The 22,722-nt window shown below is 45.9% G+C and overlaps 2 protein-coding genes across 6 annotated transcripts in view; one reads left to right on the forward strand and one right to left on the reverse strand.

The window, feature by feature from the left end:
* Positions 1-17,139, forward strand: part of reln (reelin) — a 97,466-nt gene extending 80,327 nt beyond the window's left edge. Inside the window, exons 34-65 of one of the 2 annotated variants that reach the window (XM_030425244.1) lie at positions 1,009-1,282; positions 1,371-1,511; positions 1,605-1,782; positions 1,909-1,993; positions 2,091-2,273; positions 2,398-2,566; positions 2,699-2,804; positions 2,923-3,149; positions 3,242-3,465; positions 3,856-4,006; positions 4,112-4,370; positions 4,540-4,789; positions 5,092-5,260; positions 5,468-5,608; positions 5,761-5,938; positions 6,957-7,150; positions 7,248-7,498; positions 7,587-7,741; positions 7,832-8,046; positions 8,222-8,399; positions 8,477-8,652; positions 8,744-8,850; positions 8,958-9,200; positions 9,301-9,476; positions 9,564-9,637; positions 9,867-10,028; positions 10,182-10,339; positions 10,578-10,803; positions 10,946-11,143; positions 11,606-11,704; positions 13,724-13,850; positions 15,634-17,139. In XM_030425244.1, the coding sequence (XP_030281104.1) occupies positions 1,009-1,282; positions 1,371-1,511; positions 1,605-1,782; positions 1,909-1,993; positions 2,091-2,273; positions 2,398-2,566; positions 2,699-2,804; positions 2,923-3,149; positions 3,242-3,465; positions 3,856-4,006; positions 4,112-4,370; positions 4,540-4,789; positions 5,092-5,260; positions 5,468-5,608; positions 5,761-5,938; positions 6,957-7,150; positions 7,248-7,498; positions 7,587-7,741; positions 7,832-8,046; positions 8,222-8,399; positions 8,477-8,652; positions 8,744-8,850; positions 8,958-9,200; positions 9,301-9,476; positions 9,564-9,637; positions 9,867-10,028; positions 10,182-10,339; positions 10,578-10,803; positions 10,946-11,143; positions 11,606-11,704; positions 13,724-13,844 (5,468 nt within the window). In that variant the 3' untranslated portion in view covers positions 13,845-13,850; positions 15,634-17,139. The remainder of the gene's footprint in view (positions 1-1,008; positions 1,283-1,370; positions 1,512-1,604; positions 1,783-1,908; positions 1,994-2,090; positions 2,274-2,397; positions 2,567-2,698; positions 2,805-2,922; positions 3,150-3,241; positions 3,466-3,855; positions 4,007-4,111; positions 4,371-4,539; positions 4,790-5,091; positions 5,261-5,467; positions 5,609-5,760; positions 5,939-6,956; positions 7,151-7,247; positions 7,499-7,586; positions 7,742-7,831; positions 8,047-8,221; positions 8,400-8,476; positions 8,653-8,743; positions 8,851-8,957; positions 9,201-9,300; positions 9,477-9,563; positions 9,638-9,866; positions 10,029-10,181; positions 10,340-10,577; positions 10,804-10,945; positions 11,144-11,605; positions 11,705-13,723; positions 13,851-15,633) is intronic. The other variant, XM_030425245.1, reaches the window with a different exon arrangement.
* Positions 17,140-18,184: 1,045 nt separating this feature from the next.
* On the reverse strand, positions 18,185-22,594 carry bncr (bouncer). Of its 4 annotated transcripts, none has more exons than XR_003984854.1 (6): positions 22,326-22,594; positions 21,904-22,195; positions 21,790-21,815; positions 21,592-21,697; positions 20,981-21,510; positions 20,172-20,896 (listed from the first exon to the last, which is right to left on the reverse strand). XR_003984854.1 is itself a non-coding variant. In XM_030425247.1 (3 exons), the coding sequence occupies exons 2-3, from the start codon at positions 20,885-20,887 to the stop codon at positions 18,466-18,468; spliced, it is 495 nt and encodes a 164-aa protein (XP_030281107.1). In that variant the 5' UTR covers positions 20,888-20,896; positions 20,981-21,128; the 3' UTR covers positions 18,185-18,465. The 4 variants fall into 4 exon arrangements, 2 of the variants coding, with proteins under 2 accessions (XP_030281107.1, XP_030281106.1); XR_003984853.1 differs by having other exon boundaries at positions 21,904-22,171; positions 22,326-22,593; XM_030425247.1 differs by lacking the exons at positions 21,592-21,697; positions 21,790-21,815; positions 21,904-22,195; positions 22,326-22,594 and adding an exon at positions 18,185-18,856 and having other exon boundaries at positions 20,784-20,896; positions 20,981-21,128.
* Between the last annotated feature and the right edge of the window lie 128 nt (positions 22,595-22,722).

The raw sequence follows: 22,722 nt of genomic DNA on the forward strand, positions 1-22,722 counted from the left end.
TTGTCAGCTGTAATTGTGTGCACGGAAAGGGAAGGAATAACTCAATGTTTCCTCAACAATCAGTGTCAAGTGGCTCCCTAGAAAGACACTTGACACTGAACTGCTTCAGTTAAGCCGACGTGTTTAGAGTGAGCAGCCCCGGTGTGAATGTGTCGCAGTGAATGAATGTAGAGCAGGATGTTACGGCAAACCAGCTGGAAAAAGGTAAAAGGCAAAACAATGCACATATTCATACACACACATCCACAAAAAACCACATAAAAATGGCAGTATGGTGACATCACAGTATTACCCACACAACAGGCTGAAATTGAATCAGCCATTTACTGTGGCGCCGCGGGTCCTGAATTATTAATGTGAGCAAACCTGAATGAACATCCTGCTTGTTATTTATGCTTGCATCAAGCTGTGAGCGGATTTATTTTGTGCAAATATCACATTACAACTGGGCCCATTCATTAAGCGTGCACAGCAAGAGCAATTTGGCAACACATCTATAAACATAAAGCTTCCCTGTGTGGACACATAAAGCACTGATTTCCAGACTCCATGACTGTTCTCATGTGAAACATGCACACATCTCAGACATAACTCAGCGGTACCTATTATTTTCAAGGCTATTGTCACATTTGCATTTGGTCTTGAATTTGACTTTGTGTTTTGGGTGGATGCTTTTCATTTCATGTGGCATTAAGGCTGGTCGCTGCTTGTCCTCATGTTTGTAAGGAAACATTTTTGTAACATCAAATGCTGCTGTTTAGCTTTAAAACTTTAAAATCCATGCAGATACATATAATCTAATTCTTTCTTGTATTTTACAAACAGTATGTCAACCTGTTCTAAGTGCTATAAAGTTGTGATCCCCAACAGCTGAAACATTTTGATTTATGAAAATTTGTATGAAGAAAGTAATCTTAAATCAGTGTGCTCAGGCTAAATAAAAGAACTGGCGTAAAGTAAATACCTAAAGTTGTGACGCAAAAAATTGTGATGCTGCTTTGTCTACAGAGAAGCCAAGATATGCAGAGAGCTGGGACTTTGAGGTTTCGGGCTCGTCATTCCTGCAGTTTGAGTTGAGTATGGGCTGTAGTAAGTCCACTTCCTTCTCCCACGGTGTGCGACTGGAGTACTCCACAGACTGCGGCCATCACTGGTCTCTCATCACCCCAGAGTGCGTACCTCCCGCCATCGGCTGCGCTGGTTATACTCAGAGCTCCGTCTATACCTCAACCCAGTACAAACACTGGAGGAGAATCACTGTCTACCTGCCTAGTGCTGCTAAGTACGTGTTTTCCAACTTTTATTCCCCAAAATGAGTGTGTGAACTCCTTAGGCTACTTTTCTTTATAACTTGCTTTTGAATCCCTCAGTTCCCCCAGAACTCGGTTCCGTTGGATCCAGACTCACTTTACCCCAGGGGCAGAAGGATGGGCTCTAGATAACGTGTTACTTGCCCCTGGTTGCCCCTGGATGTGCTCTGGTCATGGTCTGTGTGACAACGGACGCTGTGTGTAAGTAAAACTGGTCGATAAATGTAATATTTAATCAGTTTTACACTTGTTTTCTGCCTACATCAACATTTTACTTACCTTTACTTTTCACAGGTGCGACAAAGGTTATGGAGGGGCACACTGTGTGCCTTTGACTCCCCTTCCATCTGTACTCAGAGAGGACTTTAATGAGAACCTGCAGCAGGAGACATGGCCTGAGGTGTACGGCGCCGAGAGGGGAACTCTGAGCGGAGAGCCTCTTAAATCTGGCGCTGCCCTCATATTCAAAGGGGTAGGGTGTTCCAAACACCGAAGCAACGAAAATCCAGAGCAGTGATAATATAGTTAAATCACAAAGACACAGTTGATATCTTTAAATCATTCACCAACAAGACCATCCTTGTCTGTTTGTTTGCAGGATGGTATGCGAATGATAGTGTCACGGGATCTGGACTGCAGCAACACTCTCTACATCCAGTTCTCCTTCAAATTCATCACCAAAGGTCAAACACAACTCAGTGGTCCTCCTGGTGTAGCTGGATTTTGATTATAATTTAGTCAGGATGTAGTCATAATAGTTTATCTTGTGGGTTTTCCCAGGTGTTCCAGAGCGCTCTCATTCGGTGCTGCTGCAGTACTCTGTGAACGGAGGGATCAGCTGGCTGATGCTGGATGAGTTTTACTTCCCAGCTTCCACTGACACTCTGTTCCTCCACCTGCCGCTGCCGGCCAGTGCTCAGACAAACGCCACCCGCTTCAGACTCTGGCAGCCGTACAACGGTGGTGCGTGGACACATTGTGTGGTTGCACGCTAAAATTCATACAATCTGTGTCTGTTTCTTCTTTATATTAACTTCCTTCGTGCCTCCTGAGCCTGTAAAACATCCATGCTTGATAATCTCCACAGGTAAGAAGGAGGAGGTGTGGGTAATAGATGATCTCATCATTGATGGCAGCTCCTTACACAACCCACCAGTGGTAGTAGACAGCTTTGAGGAGGGCCCTAATGAGTCCAACTGGCTGTTCTTCCCCGGTGGAAACACTGGCCTCTACTGCCCCTATCAGAAGACCGGACTGTAAGAGAAAAAATGAGTGTTGACTAATGTTGACATTACGACATCTTCACGGTGTCCTTGTTTTGATAAAACTTACAGAAAGATGTTTTCACCCTTGACTAATCTTTGTTATTGTGTGTGGGAATGGTGCAGGGAGGAGGATGAGTCAGCTATGGTGTTTGTCTCCAGCGAGCTTGGTGAGCACTCTATTACCACCAGGGACATTGACGTAAATGAGAACACTATCATCCAGTTCGAGGTATAAAAACACAGCTCTGATGACTTCTTTTCCACGGCAACAATCATAATACTTACTCATTAATGACTTAACTCTTCCATCATTTTCGCTGATGTTGTGTACATTCATGCATCTGCAGATTAATGTCGGCTGCACAGCTGAGAGCTCCTCTGCCAACCCGGTGCGTCTCGAGTTCTCACGGGACTTCGGTGCCACTTGGCACCTGTTGGTGCCCCTGTGTGCCGGTGCACCCCAGCCTTCCTCACTGTGCTCCACAGAGCTGCACCCTGCCAGCATCTATTTCCCTGGTACAACCCAGGGCTGGAGGAGGGAAGTCATTCATTTTGGCAAGCTTCGCCTCTGTGGGTAAGGACTGGATACATCATGTACAGCAGAGGCAAAAAAGTTTATGTGTATCTCTATTTCTCTCTAATCCTTGAACTGTGACCTCTCTACAGTTCAGTGAGGTTCCGTTGGTATCAGGGTTTCTTTTCAACTGGTTCTGCTCCTCCAACATGGGCATTGGACAACATCTACATCGGCCCACAGTGTCAGGACATGTGTAACGGTCACGGAGCTTGTGTGGGTGGCACGCACTGTGTGTGTGACCCCGGCTACTCTGGATCTGACTGCTCTGTGCCTGAGACCCCCAACCCTGACTTCCTCAAGGAGGACTTTGAAGGTACATCAACATACAAATACACACAATACTCCATCAGGATATCAAATACTGCTGTTGTTCCTGTGGTCACCGCAAATTTACAATAAATTCGATTCAGCTTATTTTACCATTTTTATTGGAATTAAATGTGATGCAGGCTGGAAGTTTCAGGTAAGATGTATTGTGCCCTTAAACAATCTTTGTTGTTTGGTATTTTACAATACTTAAGATAAGGATCTCCTTGAGGGCAAACTGTTGGTTGTTCTTTATTTAATGCCAATGTTTTTATTTGTACTTTTGAAGCATTTTAAACATTATTTTGATTAATGGTGCTATTAGGGCTTCAGTTTTTCTGCTCTGTTGTTACAGTCTATGATTGATTTATACCTGTGTATGTATGTGTGTCTCCAGGAGGAGCTGTGGATGCAGAGCGGTTCAGACTACTAAGTGGTGGTAAACCATCCAGGAAGTGTGGCATCATGTCAAGCGGGAACCACCTGTTTTTCAGCGAGGACGGCTTGCGCATGTTGGTCACCAATGACATGGACCTGTCAAACGCCAGGTAAAGCTGCAGCCAAACAAACATACAAAGAAAAGCACTTACAAACACACATCTGAATGTTTTCTGTCAGTAACAGTCTCATGAATCAATGGCTATACTCTGCAGGTTTGTTCAGTTCTTCCTACGTCTCGGCTGTGGCAAGGCAGCCCCGGACCCTCGCTCCCAGCCAGTTCTGCTGCAGTTCTCTGTGGACGGAGGTATCACTTGGGGCCTTCTCCAGGAATTTCTCTTCAGCAACAGCAGTAATCAGGCTCGCCTTGTGGCCCTGGAGATCCCGCTGCGTGCCCGCACACAGTCCACTCGCCTCCGCTGGTGGCAGCCCTCTGAGAACGGGCACTTTTACAGCCCATGGGTTATTGATCAGGTACAGTAAGTGAGGATCCATCCAACCATCCATCCCTCTATAAGTCTTTAAATAATTTGTATTCAAACATTCAAACATCATCACTGTTATCCATCCAAACTTTATTTAATCTCATGTAAATTAAGTTAACACTTCCCTTCACATTAACACTGCATGTATCTTTCCCTAGGTGGTAGTAGGTGGCAGTGCCAGTGGCTGGGGACCTTTGGAAGATGACTTCTCCTCAATCGACGGGCGCTCGTGGCTCCTTCATCCTGGAGGAACCCGGATGCCTGTCTGCGGCTCTGATGGGCCCGCTTTCGCATTCATAGAGAAATCCAACACTCGCTACGCTGTTACTACCGACATCAGTTTGGGTCAAGACGCCTTCATCCAGTTTGACTTTTCTGCATCCTGCTCTGTCACCAACTCCTGCTACTGTAAGCATTGCACACATACTCACTTACTTTTACATATGGCAATGAAAGTCTCACATTTGAAAAGCTGGAACCAGATCTGTTAATCATTGAAGCTATGTCTGCATTGAAAAGTAATGTGATAGACCAGTAATGCATTGATTAATGAACATTAATTTGCTTCACACTACATTAGCTGATGCCTTCATCAAAAGAGACAGTACAAGTGCATTCGTTGTGAAGATACAGCCCCAAAAAAGAATCATTCGAGTGGAAAAATGAAACAAACTCATCCTTATAGTTGTGTTTCTCTTCTTCCTCTGTAGCCGTGGAGTTGGAGTACTCTCTGGATCTGGGTCTGAGCTGGCAGCCTGTGGTCAGAGACTGTCTGCCTACAAGCCCTGACTGCTCCTCGTACACCCTGCAGAGGCTACTGGTTTCTGACACGTACAACAAGTGGGGCCGTGTCACTCTGCCGATCCCGTCATACGCCAGGTCAGCACTGCCTTCAGCTCCGCTCAGACACACGGACAAACTTGTGTAGCGTATAACATATGCTGACACTGAAGTATGCCCCTTTTGCAAAAACAGTTACAGTCTGACGCAAATCATACAGCGCTGTGCCAGGATTTACAGTTCAATTCCCCGCTATGTCATTTATTTTAACTTTACTGCGTCTGTGACTTTGATTTATGTCTTCAGGTCGCCAGCCACAAGGTTCCGTTGGTTCCAGCAGGCACCGTTTGACAAACAGCAGACTTGGGCTCTGGATAATCTCTACATTGGAGATGGCTGCCCAGATATGTGCTCTGGACACGGACGCTGCCAACAGAGCTCCTGTGTGTAAGTAGCGGAACCCTCGCGCAAGCATACACCAAAGATTTTACTGTTTTTGTCTGGAAACGTCAGCAGCTAATAATGAACAATAGGGTGTGAAAGTGAAGTGAAGTCCTTAGACTCTGATTACTTGTATCCGACTACACTGTCACCTCCAGGTGTGACCCAGAGTGGGGTGGAGAGTACTGCGACGAGCCCGTGGTACCTCTGCCCTCCCAGCTGAAGGACAGCTTCAGTCGAGCTCCGTCGCTCAGCCACTGGCACATACTCACCGGCGGGAAGCTCAGCACTGTGTGTGGAGCTGTGGCCTCTGGAGCTGCTCTGCACTTCAGTGGGGTAAATATACATCTAACCTCGTTGTTTGAGTCTTATTTCATACATTTATCCATTTTTTTTGGGGGGGGGGGGGTTGTTTCCTCTAACATTTTCTATCATGAAATTCTATCCAACCAGTGGTTTGCCGGAGGAAGAATGCAGTTTGAAGCATTCACATTTTGAAATAAGTTTTCCCATGTCATCTGGGGCGTGCAGTATATTCAGAGATTTGGACAGATTGAAATCTCCAATTCAGTTTTCCCCTCCTCTCAGAAGCAAGTTTCCCTTTTGCTTCTGCTCCTGTCACATTTTTATTAAGTGTTGACGCACTGTTTTGAACGTAGATTTGGTTACGTAAACGGAGGCGTTCATATTACAAGGTTAGTTGAAGGACTGATGGAAAATTCTAAATCCACCCTTAATTCCTAATTTTAGGGCTTCTGGCTTTGACAAGAGAATGTGCCTTATAAAGTTGCACATGCACTTTGGGGACGGTACACGTTCATCCACCTTCCACTCATTAAAGCTGGGGACTGAAAGGACAACCATCTGCTAAATATGCTGATTCAATGGGGCAAACAGATGACACAGAGAGATTTAGAAAAGAGAGACATTTAACATGATCGGAAAAGATGCTGCATCGCATATTAATCTGTTAATAAACGACCACAAAGTGAGTAGCTGTCAGCCTTTTATGTAGTTTTCCCGAGGCACTTACCGCAGGCTTGTAAATGGATACCTATTGACAGGCTGATCTTGGACGGACTCACTGCCAGAGAAACCTCTTAAGAGCGGCCGTTAATGTCTCGCATTAAGCCGTATGAAGACAAATTACTACTGTGGTTCACCCAATACATTTATTCTCGAGTCAGTTTTATTATTCTGTTTATGTTCGGGTAATGTCCCCCGTAGTAAAGACAACATGTTTGAGACTTTTGTATATGTTTTTAGGAGGATAATGGAGAGACAGGCAGACAGACAGACATCCATCACAGGCCCTGATTGACTGATACTGTCTTTTCTCCGTGTCTTTGCTCAGAGTTGTAGCCGTCAGCTGGTGACAGTTGACCTGAACCTGACCAATGCAGAGTTCATCCAGTTCTACTTCATGTACGGCTGCATGATCCCACCAAGCAACCGCAACCAGGGTGTCCTTCTTGAGTACAGTCTGAACGGAGGAATCAACTGGCACCTACTCACAGAGATCTTCTATGATCTGTACACCAAGCCCGGGTGGGTCTTTTCACCAACAGCACACAGACGTAACTACTGAGGTGAAGAGTGAAGAAGGATGTCTGCGACTTTGTTTCTTTTTTTGTCTGGCCCCTAGGTTTGTAAATGTGCTGCTGCCCCCTGCTGCCCGTCAGGAAGGAGTGCGCGTACGGTGGTGGCAGCCACAGCACGAGGGAGCAGACCACAGCGACTGGGCTCTGGATAACGTCCTCATCGCAGGCTCGGACCCACGAGCGCAGATATCCGACACATTTGGAGGGGTGGCACTGCCCAACCACGAGAGAGCTCCTGCTGATGGGACCTCAGGGAGGATAGGGCAACCGAGCGAGCAGGAGGAAGCACCCATTGGTATTTCTGAATCAGTGCCCAATTGATTTTATCACTAAAAAAGTTTCTTGGTCTTATAAGTAATATTTGCATCTTTTTTTGTTCTCAGTGAGCGATCACTGGCTGTTCTCTGAGGACTGCTCAGTGCAGCGTTTCTGCAGCTCTCCCGATGGAGTTATGGCGTGTGGCAATGCCGACGGGAGGGAGGTGTATGCTGTCACACACGATATCATTCCGGGCAAGGGCTGGGTCATGCAGTTCAAGGTAACTAATTATCCCTAAGTGACAAACAGGCAACAGAAACACTTATTTCTGATTTGTGATGTTGCTGATAATCCCTGTGTGTTGATTTAGATCGCAGTAGGCTGCAGCGAGCTGGAGCGCCATGCAGATCGACAAATTCACATTCAGTACTCAGTGGACTTTGGAGTGACCTGGAAGTACCTGGTGCCCCAGTGCCTGCCAGCTGACCCCCGCTGTGGAGGCCAGGTCTCGCAGCCTTCTGTCTTCTTCCCTGCTGATGGCTGGAAGAGGGCAGTCTATCCCCTCCCTGACAGCCTGGCTGACACGTGAGTCATCATACACTTCTGCTTCATATTTAATGGCACCTTCAATGGCATGCTTCATCTAAATTATTGATAGATCAAATGATTGTACTCGTATAAATGATTTAAACCATTGTCACATAAATCATGAAGATGGTATGCGTGTTGTTTGAATAACCTATCCGCTCTTTCACCTCAGTGCTGTGCGGTTCAGGTTTTACCAGCAGCACTCAGACATTCAGTGGGGTGTGGAGAACTTTTACATTGGGCCGGCGTGTGACGGCCACTGTGGAGGACATGGAGATTGCCTGGATCAGCGCTGCCTCTGTGACCCAGGATTCACTGGACCAAACTGCTACGCCAGCACGGCTCTGAAGGTGTGGCTCTCTCCCACAGATTATAAATAGACAAGTAGAACTCGTCTGTCATTTAGATGCGTGTCTTTTGTTTGTAGGCATCGCTGAAGGAGCGTTTTGATTGGGATGGGGCAGCTGGCCCTCAGTGGCAGGTGCTTGAAGGTGGACGGCCATGTACAGACTGCGGCGTGTTGGTGGAGGGGACAGCTCTGTACTTTGGAGGGGCTGATGCCAGACAGGCTGTGACTGCCGATCTGGACCTTCGCGGAGCAAAGTTAGTACTCAAGTGATCCTCAGGTGTTTTCTGTTTATCCTGAGTTATTGTTCTTCTGTAAGTGCATTTTGAACTGTGATTTTGTGGATAGGTTTGTGGAGTACTGGGCCAGGATTGGAAGTGAAGATAACATGACCATGTGCCACCGTCCAACCTGTCGTAAAGAGGGGGTGCTGCTGGACTACTCTACTGACGGAGGTGCGCTAACAACATAAGTGCATACAATGCAATGTGTATTTTTCCTTTTGCATCAGCATCACTTCATTATTTTCTCTCTCCTTTTTTTGTCCACATCTGTTTCTCAGGTGTGTCCTGGACACTGCTCCATGAGATGGACTATCTGAAGTATGTGTCCGTGAGGAGAGATTATATCGTCCTCCCAGAGGGAGCTCTGACCAATGCTACTCGTTTGCGCTGGTGGCAGCCATTTACCATTTCCTCTGGACTGGCCACCCCCAGCCTGGAGAGAGCCCAGTGGGCCATAGACAACATCTTGGTGGGGGGGTCAGACATCAACCCATCCACTCTGCTTGACACTTTTGATGATGGTGAGTTTGTTTTAGGCGATGTAGTCATTTCCTTACCACCATTAAAAATGTTGTGGAAATCTCTTTGACTCTTCCACCTCATCTCTTTGCTTTTCACCAGAGGGTGTTTCTCATGAGGAGAGCTGGAGCTTCTACCCTAATGCTGTGCGCACAGCTGGCTTCTGTGGAAACCCCTCATTCCACCTGTACTGGCCAAACAAGAACCAGGACAGGACACACAACATCTTGGCCACCCGGGAACTCATAGTGCAGCCTGGATATATTCTACAGTTTAAGGTAGGGCACTGCAAGAGAGCCACAAACCAGCTGTGTTAAAACTTAGAGGCTTTAGTCCTTAACTGTTCATCTCTGTTGTTGTTGCAGATTGTTGTTGGCTGTGAGGCAGACACCTGTGAGGACCATCATTCTGTCCTGCTGCAGTACAGGAAGGATGCAAGGTAAGACTCTTTTCTATTAATGTAAACTCTCTGTAAACAAATATTAATCAAGTAATATTACCAATATCAACATTAAAGATCAACAGTAATGAGCAATATTTATTGTCAGGTCAATGCCAGGACTCTATATCCACCATTTACCACTTAATCATTATTTGAAATTATTATTTTTCTTTCATAGGATGTATTTTTATGTGGACGTTTTTAAGCTCTCACAATCTCCCTGCAGGTCAGACTCGTGGCAGCTCGTACAGTCGGAGTGCCTCCCCTCCTCAGTAAACAACGTGGGCTGCTCACCCTTCCAGTTTCACGAGTCCACGATCTACAGTCCAGTCAACAGCTCGACGTGGACCAGGGTCACTGTCCAGCTGCCAGACCACGTCTCGTCAGGGTAGGGTTTATTTATTGACTTTAGTCTCATCTTGACATTTGTCTGAGTCGTATTTTTATATTATATCAATCAGCATAATTAGAGGCAATAGTTCTCTCTGCTGCCAGTTGAAGCAGTCATGTAAGCCTTCTGTGATTTGTTGTATATTTCCAGGGCTACCCAGTTCCGCTGGATTCAAAAGGAGGGCACAGGAGAGCGGCAGAGCTGGGGAGTGGACCATGTTTATATTGGCGAGGCCTGCCCGGGGCTGTGCAGCGGCCACGGCTACTGTACAAGTGGAGTTGTCTGCATCTGTGATGAGGGACACCATGGTGGGCCACAAACAGCTTATTATGTTCAGACTACTAGAGTAGATAAACACGCAGTTGTTCCTCATTTTTATTGTTAGGAGAAAAAGTAAACACTTGCAGCAAAACTGAGCAAACCTTTCTGAGGAAACATCTTGAACACAGCATTCGGTCACGCTCGCTGAAAATCTGTCCTTGCATTATTTACGTTTTTTTTCTCCCAGTTTCATCACTCCCCCTCTGCTTTCTCTTACCTCAACAGGCGACGATTGCTCCTTATCCAGCAACGACCTGCCCAGCTCCATCAAGGACAACTTTGAGTCCGGCAGCGTGTCTCAGGAGAGCTGGCAGCTGATCCAGGGTGGCGGGGTGGGCAGCGGCTGTGGGCAGCTCTCACCGCACGCACACGGAGACTCACTCTACTTCAATGGCTGTAAGATGAGGCAGGCAGTTACCAAACCGCTGGACCTCACTAGAGCTAGGTACAGGTACTATCACAACATACTGTACATCAACTAATGATACTAACCACACATACCTGCCTCACTGCTACAACTGATTACTGATTCTCCTCCGTGGAGTCTGTATTACATATCTTTAATGTCTCTTTCCCTCTCTGTCCCCCAACAGTAAGATCATGTTTGTGCTGCAGATCGGCAGCGTGGCACAGACAGAAAGCTGTAACATAGCACTGGATCAGGCTGACACAGTCGACCGGGCCGTGCTGCTGCAATACAGCGTCAACAATGGCGTCAGCTGGCACGTAATCGCCCAGCACCAGCCCAAAGACTTCATAAAGGCCCAGAGAGTCTCCTATAACATCCCACTGTGAGTGGCCATCAGTGTAAATCTTAACATTTTCTAATAAGGCAGCATTTATAGAGATTTTAGGAGATTTAACTAATGGCTTTATTGATGATGATCAATCTTAAGCTTCAAACATGTTGGCAAGTCTTGAGATTTGAGACTAAAACAGTAAGTCATCTGCAGTTGAACCAGTTTTGTCCAGATGTTCTGCAGCTGTTTTCCATAAGATAAAAGCGAGAGCCTTCCCGATAAAGCGATTTATCACCAGGAAATCTTTGTAAGGGTTTATAACTGATCTAAAAATCATTTGGGAATCATTTATTATTAATCCTCAATGAATCCATCAGTTGCAACTTTTAGACCTATAATGGTGCCTTATTAGACAGTAGAACCAGGTAAACAAGTGTGTTTAACTTCATCAGGCTGGTTTGAAGTCTGCTTTAACCCTCACTGACCGTACAATGTTTCCCATGGTCTCTCCAGAGAGGCGAGGGTTAAAGGGGTGATGCTGCGATGGTGGCAGCCACGCCACGATGGTGCGGGACATGACCAGTGGGCGTTGGACCATGTGGAAGTAGTTCTGTGAGTACCCAATTCCCAGCTGGCCCACGGCCCCCCCCCCCCCCCCCCCCCCCAGACTGGCCCCCAAACGAGCCCTGATCTGCCCCTGTCTCTACCTCTGCCTCAGCCTCACCTGTAGAAGCGGTCCCCTCTGCTCCACACAAACACAGGGATACAGTCTACACACATACACAATGTAATGTCTGCACTTGTGCTGCTTACCACATTCGAGCAACCTCTCAGCAGTTGTTTGAAACGCTCATCACGGCTTCCGGTGTCAGGCAAGCAGCGTAGAAAAATGACTGCAGTGTGCTTTGCTGTTTGTGGATGGCTGTTCTGTGTACGACAGATCAACTCCTGCTGTCGGATCATCATATTTTCAGTGTCCTTTAGAAGCCGTTGCATCCCCCAGAAAAAAAAAAAACTCGCCAAGAAGTTAATCCACTGAAATGTCTAGGAAGTCTTAAAAACCTTGAAAAGGTCGCAGCCTCATTCACACATCCATTCATTATTTACAGGATTCACTTATTTACAGTTTGAGATGCACAATATGCATTTTTTTCTTCTTCTTCCTCTTGTGCTTCTTGTTTTTTGGCAGATCACAAACAAAACTTTAAAGGTGCATAACGCCATCCACTATATCAGGCTGCAATTTTATAGATAAATAGCCAATATTGTAAATGTCCCATGGTGGATATCCTGAATCCCTATTAACAGTTAGCCCATCTGCCCCCTAGTCGCCGATGTGAGGGATGACACAAAATGCTGAACGAAGATCACACTGTGTGCAGTGAGAGTGAGCCTTTGTTCGGCTGTGCAGTCAGTATTGTCACAGTGGCCCATAATCTGACTTTTTGTTTTCATTTTCACGTTCATTTCATGTGTACTGATGGTATTTAATTAAAAAAAATTAACCAATCCTTAAATTTTATTTGATCAGACACTATACTTACACTCTTCTTCTGTCTTTCTCCCTTCACATTTATCTATATTGCATTTAATTCTTTTACCAGCACCGGTAAACATTTTTCCCTACATGCAGGAAAACTCTGCTTTTCAAATAAAAACTGGCAAGCTGGAGATTCTGCAGGGCACTGAAGGTATCATGATCATGGTCTTCTCAGCGAGCATACTGTGAACGCGGCAGTGTCAAGAAGCATTTTGAATGCATTTTCTGCATGTTGCTGTGGGTATCAGAGCAATGTTCCCTCCTACCTGGGTGCCGATTGTTCATTCAGATGTGTACCCAATGCATTTCAAATGCTGCATACCACAGTCACATAAGACTCTCATGTATAGTTGAGAGAGGGTTGTACATGCATACAAACACACACACACACACACACACACACACACACACACACACACACACTGATGCCTAACCTGAGCTGTCCCTGGTCTAAGTGGTCGTGACCTGTCCCACTCCCTCCTCCCTAGCACTTGCACGGTTTTCAACAGTGTCTGCTGAAAAGAGTGACCGTGATCCTCACACTTTGCTCTGTTGTTTATTTCTCTCTGTTCGCCACTTCTCCACTCCTTCACACATCCTTCCTCTCACCCCTACTCCTTTGCTCAATACTTTCTTTTGCTCCACGCGCCTTTTCCTCCCTGCTGCTTAAAACGTGTTTTGATCATGTGGTCATGCTCACTCCTCTGCTTGTGCCGCATCGTATCCAACCTTACTTCACCTTCCTCCTCCTCCTCCTCCTCCTCCTCCTCTTCCTTCGCTCCTTCCTCAAAACTCTTTCTCGTTCTTTCCCCCTTTTTCTCTTTTTCTCTTCCCATTCTGGCATACAACGGATGGATTACTTCTGTATATCTTGCTCTCTGTCTCCACCTCTGCCTGTTGTCATCTCTCACCTTCTCTCCTCGTCTTTGGTACATTTCTCTGCTCCTCGCTCCGTCTCTTTCATATTCTCTCTTCCTCATTCTCTCTGTCTGTCCGGCTCACTACCACTTCTTCTTCCTTGAACCTCTGACTATCTTTATGCCTCTCCTCTCTCCTCCCTTCTCCCCGCTTCGGACCCCCTGCCTCCCCAGGCCGGGGCTCCTACCCCCCCAGACTTTTCTGCGAGACAGCAGTCCCCTCCTCCTGCTTCTCCCCTCTCGCGCTCTAACCTCTGCTCTCTTCTGTATTCTGCTCCCTGTGGCATGGCTGTAGTGTCAGGTAAGTTCTCCGCCTCTTCCTGAATGCAGCCCCCTCCCTCACCCTCCTCCCGAAACCCCTCTTCTTCTCTGCCCGCCCCCCCCCCCCATCCCCGTTACGCTGCGCACACCCTCCGTCACATTCACCTACACACCCGGCCCTCCTCATCATCACTACGGTCATTGTTCATGCCCTCGCTTTTAACATGAGCCCCAAAGGCAGGCCGACAAGCGGGCCAGATGCTCACAGCGTCTAGGTGGAGGCTTTCCCTGACAGAAATGATCCAACACACAGATCTGAGGAGGCAGCTCTCAGCACAGAAAAGCAAAAACAATAATCACGACAACAAATACAGACATAAAAGGGGCAAATTTGATATTTTTGAAATAACATCACATCCCCAGCAAGGTTTCAACACACTGTCACCAGATGAAAACAAATTCCTGTTAAATGGCCGTGATTTTGAATGTTTCCTCGGGGCATTTTTTAATGTAATGATTTACATATAGAAAATGTCAACGCTACTGTGTTTGTGTGTATATGTGTGATGTAATCCATCACTATACCTTTATCTGTTTGTTTTGTTCTCGCTACTACCTCTGCTGGAAAGTGTTTTTCGACCAAGCGGCTAATTTACTAAGCTAACATGCCCAGTTCAGCGATCCCCCTCGTGGATCCAGAATTGATCTGACTCCAGCCCAAACACTCAAAGTCTTTGTCTTTGCATTCATATGACGACATAACAGGGCATCTCGCATCACTGATTTCAAATGAAGGCCCATTTGGCAGGAGAGTTTCATCTGACTAACCTCCTCCATCCAGCTCCTTGCATGGCTTTTACGGATCGACTGTTGCGACAGCTCTCCATCACCCTTTTGCTTTCACTCATGGCTGTCTGTCTGTCTGTGGACAGCAACAACATGACCAGGATGAACCAGGGAGCTCCCTCCTCTCACTACCGTCTGGTTTTTGTTTTAAAAAAATCAGAAACTCACACGCACGCACTCTCAGAAACATGCAGTTTACCAGCCATCCCTCCCATTTGACACCTCCATAGCATCACCCATCACAAGCAGACACACACGCACCATCCTCCTCCTCCTTCCCTACCCCTCCTGATCCCCCCCAACCCCCACCCCGCTTCGCAGAGGCCCCTGCCTGCCCTGGCTGCACTCCTGGCTCACTGGCACCGCCCTGCTGGATGGAAGAGGCAATGAACAGGCTAAGCAAAAAAGCGATCCTCCGCAGCTTTTCTCCATATCTCTTGGTTTCACAAAACCACCCCAGTCCCTGCACTTTTTGATGACCTTGGTTTAGTTCTTTTTTTTATTTCTTCCCAGTGATGGCTGTCGACTCTGACCTCAAACACTCAGAGTCAGAGATCCCCTCTAGTATTCTGTGGTAGTATGTTTGTAGACTCTGTGTCCCATGTCTTGTCTTGTGACATTTGGTCTTGGATACATGTAGCTAGTTCTACCGCCATGTTCACCTTCTAGCTGCTCATTCCTGTGCAGAACATAAACAAGTCCAGTCGAGTAGCGCCACCCATTGTCCGAGCCATGAGATCCATACTGCTGTTGAGTGTTTGAGGTTACGGCTGAACGTGATTTAAAAAAAAAACATGCCAGCATGAACCTGGGTGTGAGTGAGCGCGAAAGCTGCATTCACCCATTCCGTGTGTGTGCGTGCATGGATGAGCGTGCGTGCATGGGGACGTGTGGATTTGAAGCCCCCTTAACGTGGTCATTAACGTTCACACCCCTCCTCTTTCCCTCCCTCCTTCACTGTCTTTGTATCCCTGCAGCACCCGTAAACAAAACTACATGATGAACTTTGCCAGACAGACCGGCGCGCGTCACTACTACAGCCGCAAGCGGCGGGCACTGCGACAGCGTGCCTGAACCAACCGAAGAAGGGATTCGCCCTCTGACCTGCCAATCACACATCGACCCGCCACGCTTATCCTTTCCCTCCTGACGACACGTCGCCCAGTCGAGTCCCGTCCACCAGTGGATTCCAGTCAGCCTTAGACTTCCCTCACCTGCCTCTCCCTGCCCTCTGCCACATCCGATCAGTTTACGCCAGCCAATCAAGGCCTTCCCAACCACACGGGTCGGCGGGAAAGAAACTTAGAAGAAAGGAGTGAAGCGGCCATTTTGTTTACTTTTTATCATGGACGGTCGGGGTTTCTAGTTGTTTTCTTATCGTTGCTGTGGTTCCTCTGATCCCTGCTCCCTCTTCCAATTAACCCTCCCTCTGGTTCACCTCCCCCTATCCCTCTCCTCATCCTCCTTTTTCCTACCACACTGTGAAATTGAGAGATAATATATCACTGCTGAACTGACCAGCCGATTGGAGAGCTGCCTCCCAGTTCCACTGAGCCGCCGGGGGGGAGGACCACTCCACTGCCGCCAAACCAGTACGCCAGGAGAAAGACCACGACGATGATACTGACCATAAGGAGGAACAACGGTGATGAAGAAGCTCAAAAAAAGAAAAGAAAAGAAAAAAAAAAGAGTACTGTGTTCTTGCTGTTCTGTGTGTCTGTGGATTTTTTTTGTGATGAGTTGACTGTGGTGTTCCGTTCATTCGTTTGTTCGTTTTCTACTAATTCATATGCTTTTAAGTGGGGGGAGGGGAGGGGGTTGCTGGGTTCTGTTTCCTTTTTCCTTCGTTTATCCGGGACGGATCTGTGCAGGGGTCGGGAAGAACCCGGGCCTCCACGGGAAGAAGAAGGAACGAAAAGAACGATTTGCACGACGGGAAAAGGAGAAAATACGAGAAAAAAAAAATTAAAGACTGAATAATTATTTTTTTCTTTTTTTTATCATTTTTTTTATATATGTTGGTTCCCGAAAATACAGATATTTATGGTAAATGGTTCTTCACGTAACCTATTTAAGATGCACTGTGCGTGGAATCTGTATGTTATTTTCTAGTGTTAAGTTATTAGGCAGTCGAGTCGAGCTCTCGGGACTGCATCATCTCCCCTCTTCCTTCTCTTCCATCTTCTCTTGTGCTGTTTCCCACCTTCCCACCCACCCACCCTTCTCTCTCTCTCTCTCTCTCTCTCGCTCTCTCTCTCTCTCTTCCCCCCTCTCCCTCTTTTTCTCTCTCTCTCTGCTGATTTTCTGAAACCTGGAGGTGAGGCTCTATTAGTGTTGTTTTTTGAAGTCTGTGTAATATGGACCCTCTGCCCTCAGTGTAACTCCAGTATAGCAATCTCCTGTATATATATGTATATCCACTATGGGGAGACCCAGCAGCCTTATAAAAGGGAAATAAAGAACTGTCCAAACCTCATACTGTACACGCTGCTTGAGCTGCTCCTTTTCTATCATTCCCTAAAGACTTGTTTAGCCTTTAATTTGTTAACGCTTTTCAACTAATCTCAACATGTGTTTGTCCTTCCACCACCTCTCAGGGCTTTCTGACTCCCTCTCTGTCTGTTGCACACAGACACAGGAAAATCTTTGTGTTCTGCAGTGTATTGGAGTTTTTTTAGTGGCGATGATGGTGGAACATAAAAACGTTCAAAGTTTCTGATGCTCAAGATCAAAAAGAGAAACTATGCATTCAGAGCAGTTCTGCACATATATAGTCTCGGCATCAATATTACAATGTGTGCATGTCGAGCAAGGCTAGCTTATGACTTTTTTGCTGCTTGATACAAAGCAAAACTTGCACGGTGCTTATTCTCCATGACTCATCTGTAAGAGAGGTCTGACCAATTCTGGGCTCTTGAATACACGTTTGTGGGTTGTGAGCGCCACCAATCTCAATCACTCTTGATCAGTTTTTCAAACAAAGCAGGACCTGCTTTAAGTGTTTGATAAAAGGCACTCTACAAAATCACCCCACTCACTCAGTCCAGTGATTGATTCTTTTCCCGAATAGAGCTATTCAAGTTAACTGGTGAAAATTTGTGTAGCTTTTCAGAGGCAGATTTGCAGAAAGTGCTCCTGGGGTTTGAGAGATGGGGGAAGAGCGTACGTCGACAGTATTTGTAATTACTCATCTAATTACTCTCACTGCTAGGAGGGGGGAGGCAAAAGCACTGCAGATTTAAATGTGACAAAATACACTGCATTTGTCGGGGGAACATTTTCATCCGCATATTAAAAACACATTTAATGCTTCTCAGAAACAGGATGGTGCACTTTGGATCAACTCTTAATAAAGTAGTCCCTGCGATGAAGAAACATGTCACCATGTGCAACGGTGTGGCTCATTCATTTTCTTTTTTTACAACAATGGAGGCATTTTGGTCTTTGCATGGGATTTTTTCAATATTAAAGAAAAGTGCGCTTGTGTGACGAAGAAAAAAGTGGCTGGAAATAATAATATAAATAATGTAGTTTTTTTCAGATTTTTATTTGTAGACATTAAAAAGAATAATAAAAACTGATTTTTGTTACTAAATATTCTTTAAAAATTTAAAAACATCACGTTGAAGCCTCTGCCGTCACCTGGGTGCACACCTCAGTGTCTTCAGACTGGGCATTCACCACACACTTGTGCAGGATCTCTGCATTACTCCATGCAGAGCACCACTTGCTTGGTGTTGACCCAGCCCTTCACCCTTCGACATGAACCCCTAAAGATGCTCATAACGTGGCACAACAGGAGTACTTAGTCACAAGCTGCCAGTCATCACAGCAACAGTCACAAGTGTTACAGCGATGAGGAGGGATTTGGCGTTAAGGCCCGTGCAGGAGTTACAGTACGGCGAATCACAGCAGCCGAAGGTCATGGTGTAGACGGTTCCTCTGAGGCTGAGGCTATTCACCAGGCCGCATTTCTTCTTCGGTATGCAGCCCCTGGCCGACAGGGCGCTGTGGTTCCCGTAGCGACCGTCTGCTTTGAAACACAGCTCGTCAGGAGGGCATTCCGTCACAATGAGCTCGAACTTGACCTCCTTCTGAAGGATGGGGCTGTAGTAGCAGAGCAGGTTGTCACAGAGCAGCGAGGGGAGGAGAAGGTAAACCAACAGAAGAGCAACATGCAGCAGCTGCAACATGTTCGGCCTGCAAGTCAAAGAGAGAGGCCTCATCAGTCCAGTCACCAGAGGAAAATGTTGGCATTGTACGTTTCTGCAAACGTTAAATATGTTTTATATGTACAATATCAACATTTCTACAGTAGGTATCATAACTGCAGTGATGAAAAGTAAGTGATGTACTCTACTGAAGTCCAGATTTGAGATAGTTTACAATTTAAAAATGCTCTTAAAAAATATATTTCCCTAGTCATCAGAAAAATGCTGGATATGAAAACTAATAATTTGCTTAATCCACAGTGTACAGTATATACGTAAAAGTAAATACATTTATAATTTAACTTTTAATTTTGATCCTCTAGTACATTTAATATCAGATACATTATGAAAGTAATGATATCTTTACTCACTTTTACTCGATTACAACTTGCGCTCCAGTCAAATTACCTGTATATGAATGGTGGCGTGACAGCCGGGCAAGATAGCTGCCGAGTCGGCCAACAAAACCGTATTTTAACAAAAAGCTGAGACATTTTCTAGCTGTGTTTCTGGCAACACAACCAGTTATTTTAAGACAAAACATGATCTTTTACGAACCATTGGCCATTTGGGCTGGTGCTGCACTTCCATAAAGTTAGGGCACTTGAGAGAGATTTAAATAAACCAGTATGGGTCCAGTTCCAAAATCATTGCATCCTACAATTCCCATAATGCAACTTAACGGTATCTAGAGACTCTCTGCCTGTATTCAAACATCAAAGTATCCCACCTCTCAAATTCCACTTCCACAGCTTGCAACACAGACTCTCTGTTAAACGTTTGTGTTCTCAGAGATAAAGTCACATCACTTGAGTAATTATCTCAGACTTCACAAAACTCCAGAGACACAAAAGATGTAATTCAGCAGTTTTCGTTAGCTCTGATATATTGACTTTGACATGTGAAATCAGTCTTCTTTTATCACTTGTCTTCTTCTGTTTCATGTTTTCCTTCTTTACAAACGTACACCAGGGATCATTGAACCAAAGGTATTCAGCAAATTGACAAATGCCTTGCTTCTTACACGCAGGTGCCAATGATCTGTACTGATCACTGTCACAGTTAAAGGGCTCAAAGCAGACACAATGATGACTGAAACTATTTCAGTGTGCAGTTTAACATAACAATTATCACGAGGACTCACCTGCTCATTTTTAAAGATTACAACTCCACTCAAACAGATACAACCTTTCAGAGCATCTCCTGATGAACGAGTTTCACCACTGACTCCCGATCTTGCACAGGCCACTCCTCCCACAACACACCTGCTTGTAAAATACAAATCCACACAGACTAAAAACAAGTGGGAGCTTAATTATGGTGCTTTTATTTGCTGCATTCATCTGGTCGCACATAAATGTCAACATTTACCCAAGTATAAACCGAGGATGGCTGACAAGTCAACCTTTTTCCTCTCTTGAATAAAAAAGAATAAGAGAGCAAAAATACTAATCACAAAACATTTGGCCGTTTCACCAAATGTTAGTGAAGGTGTAGAGACTTGAGTGAGTACTGGTGGCTAACAGGCCTCTCCTCAGCCTTCTATAGGCTCGCCTATGATGCAGCGGCAGGTACTGTTGAGTTCCTCAATGATGTGTAATGCGCACATGAATCCCAAAGCTCCTTTTTAGTAACATTTGTGACGCCAGTATGATCTATTCTCTCTGTGATCATCCTGATTAGCATCCTCAGGTTGGTGTCAGGCTTAAGCGGGTCGTTACATTTGTCTTTGCAACAGCAGGTGTGGCTGACATTGTACTTGACCCCCCGATGAGAGAGGATTTCATGGGAGCCACAGAGTTCAGAGTCCACGCAGCCCTGAGCTGACAGGACGTGGACTGGGCCGTATCGGCCCCTGGAGCTGGAGCAGTGCTGATGAGGCAGACACTGGCTCGTGATGTTGGGGCAGGACTTGCCTTTGTGCTGCAGGGGACAGAAGTAGCAGAGCAAGCTGTCCAGGCTCAGAGCAGGGAGGACCAGAGCAGCTGCGGTCAGCAGGATGGAGGTCAGGAAACGGCATGATCCCAGACTGAGTAAATCCACATACACACAGAGTTAAATAGGAATGATGCACATGGGTAACATACTTTCATATAATTAGTCATCACTTCACCTGCTCTTTCTTTGTGATCCCATCTTCCTGTAAAGCCCCCTGAACATGTGAACATGTGTCAACCTGAGGAACGTCCAAACACCAGCAAACCCTCTGATTACCAAGCAGAACCAGCTGTGTCCTTAAGTCCCTTTTGAAATGAATTTGTGAATAGTTTTACAGTGACAAATACACAAACCAAAAAGCTTTAAAACTGGAATTTATCTTTCTGTTTATTGCCCCAAAATAACACCTTTTATCCTTCAAAACATTTAGTATATAGTCTTTAAAAAAGGATCATTCCCAACTGAGGCAAAAGACAGGGTAACGATGCCATCTGCTGTCCAGTGTGCCAAATGGGAGCTGCCGTGAGGGAAGAAACGAAATGATTTTGATGTTTTAAAAACCTCATGAAGAAGGTCTGTCTGTTTTATTTGTATAGCACCATCAATAAAAAATCCAAAAAAAGGACATATTCCTCCTTCTTTTCTTGATTTTCATGTTCCATAAGCAGATGAGAGGGCGAGCTTCCCCTCTTTGTACAAGGGTTCCTGTAAAGAACAAAAACAAACTCTAAGCTCTTCACAACCCCAAATATGTGATGGTTGGTGAAGCTTTGGTGGTTTGCTTACAGTCAGCTCCTCGTCTTCCTCCTTGTCTGCGTCCCCCCAGTCCTCTTGCTCCTCTGTGGGGTCGTAGTTGTACAGAGGGATCAGCCTGTGGCGCAGCTCGTCCAATCTGAGGCAAAAACATGCAAGAGAAACCAAATTATGACAGAACACACGACAACCATTTGAACTTAAACAGATGCTTTGCGGAGACCACCTTACCTTGCTCTCCTCCTGATATAAACAACCTGGAGAGAAGCACAACAACACAAACTTGAAGACAACACTACAGTGTAATGCAGTCATGTAAAGTTAACCATGCAGAACGTATCTTACCACCGCCACTACACATCCAATCAGTGTGAGCAGTACGAGGGGGATGAGGGTATAGTAACCAGGAAATCCGGGTTTTGGGTTTGTGGGGTAAATGTGTGGAGTTGTGAGGTTGGAGCGCATTTCTGTAGTCTCCGTCCCCTCCATCGTACGACCCCTCGGCTCCATGCACCTCAGCTGACACCTCGGTGAGACATTCAGTGGAGCGACGCTGCTGTCATTCCCAACGAGAGGCCATGTTTCCCAGCCACAGGAGGACACATGAGTACTGCTGTGGAGAGCCAAACGGAAGAGACTGATACAACAAAAGGAACAAAAAAAAGGCTTAAGTGTTTCAAAGAACCTGAGCAGGAAGTCGACGATCGTACAAAGGAAGCTTCCTGTAATGTCCAAAACACTCCTCAGCTTAAAGAATTCAGCCTTACCTTATTTTTTCATACGTTGAGTGTGTGAGTAAACATTCCCCTCTGCTGCTTTGATTTCACTTCGTACGAGAAGCTCGCTGCTCCGAAACCTTAACCTGCCCAATGACATTCCTGAGTGAGGAGTGGATGTGATGTACTTGATTAGTGCTGTTCAACTGGATAGATGTGTTTGTTACAGGAAAAGGAAGTTCGCACCTTTACATCTATCGGAAACACATTGAAATGGTTAAAGTTATTATTGCACAATGGTTTGGTGCTTTAACACGGGTCAAAATCATAAGACGTTGTTGTCTTCTGGCTTTAACTTTTCCTGAATCTGGTCTTACTGTTTGGCTGTCTGCTGTGACACTGTCCCTCTGCGTTGTCCCTCAAACCACTTCATAATATCTGTTTTGTA

This window comes from Sparus aurata, chromosome 8, assembly GCF_900880675.1.
Source record: "Sparus aurata chromosome 8, fSpaAur1.1, whole genome shotgun sequence".
Classification (NCBI taxonomy): domain Eukaryota; kingdom Metazoa; phylum Chordata; class Actinopteri; order Spariformes; family Sparidae; genus Sparus; species Sparus aurata.

Coding starts and splice junctions, on each gene's coding strand:
- bncr (XM_030425247.1), bottom strand. CDS start 20,887: ATGCCGTTTCCTGACCTCCATCCTGCTGACCGCAGCTGCTCTGGTCCT. Junction 18,857..20,783: donor CTGTCCCCTGCAGCACAAAG/GCAAGTCCTGCC, acceptor TTTGACTTGCAG/GCCGAACATGTTGCAGCTGC.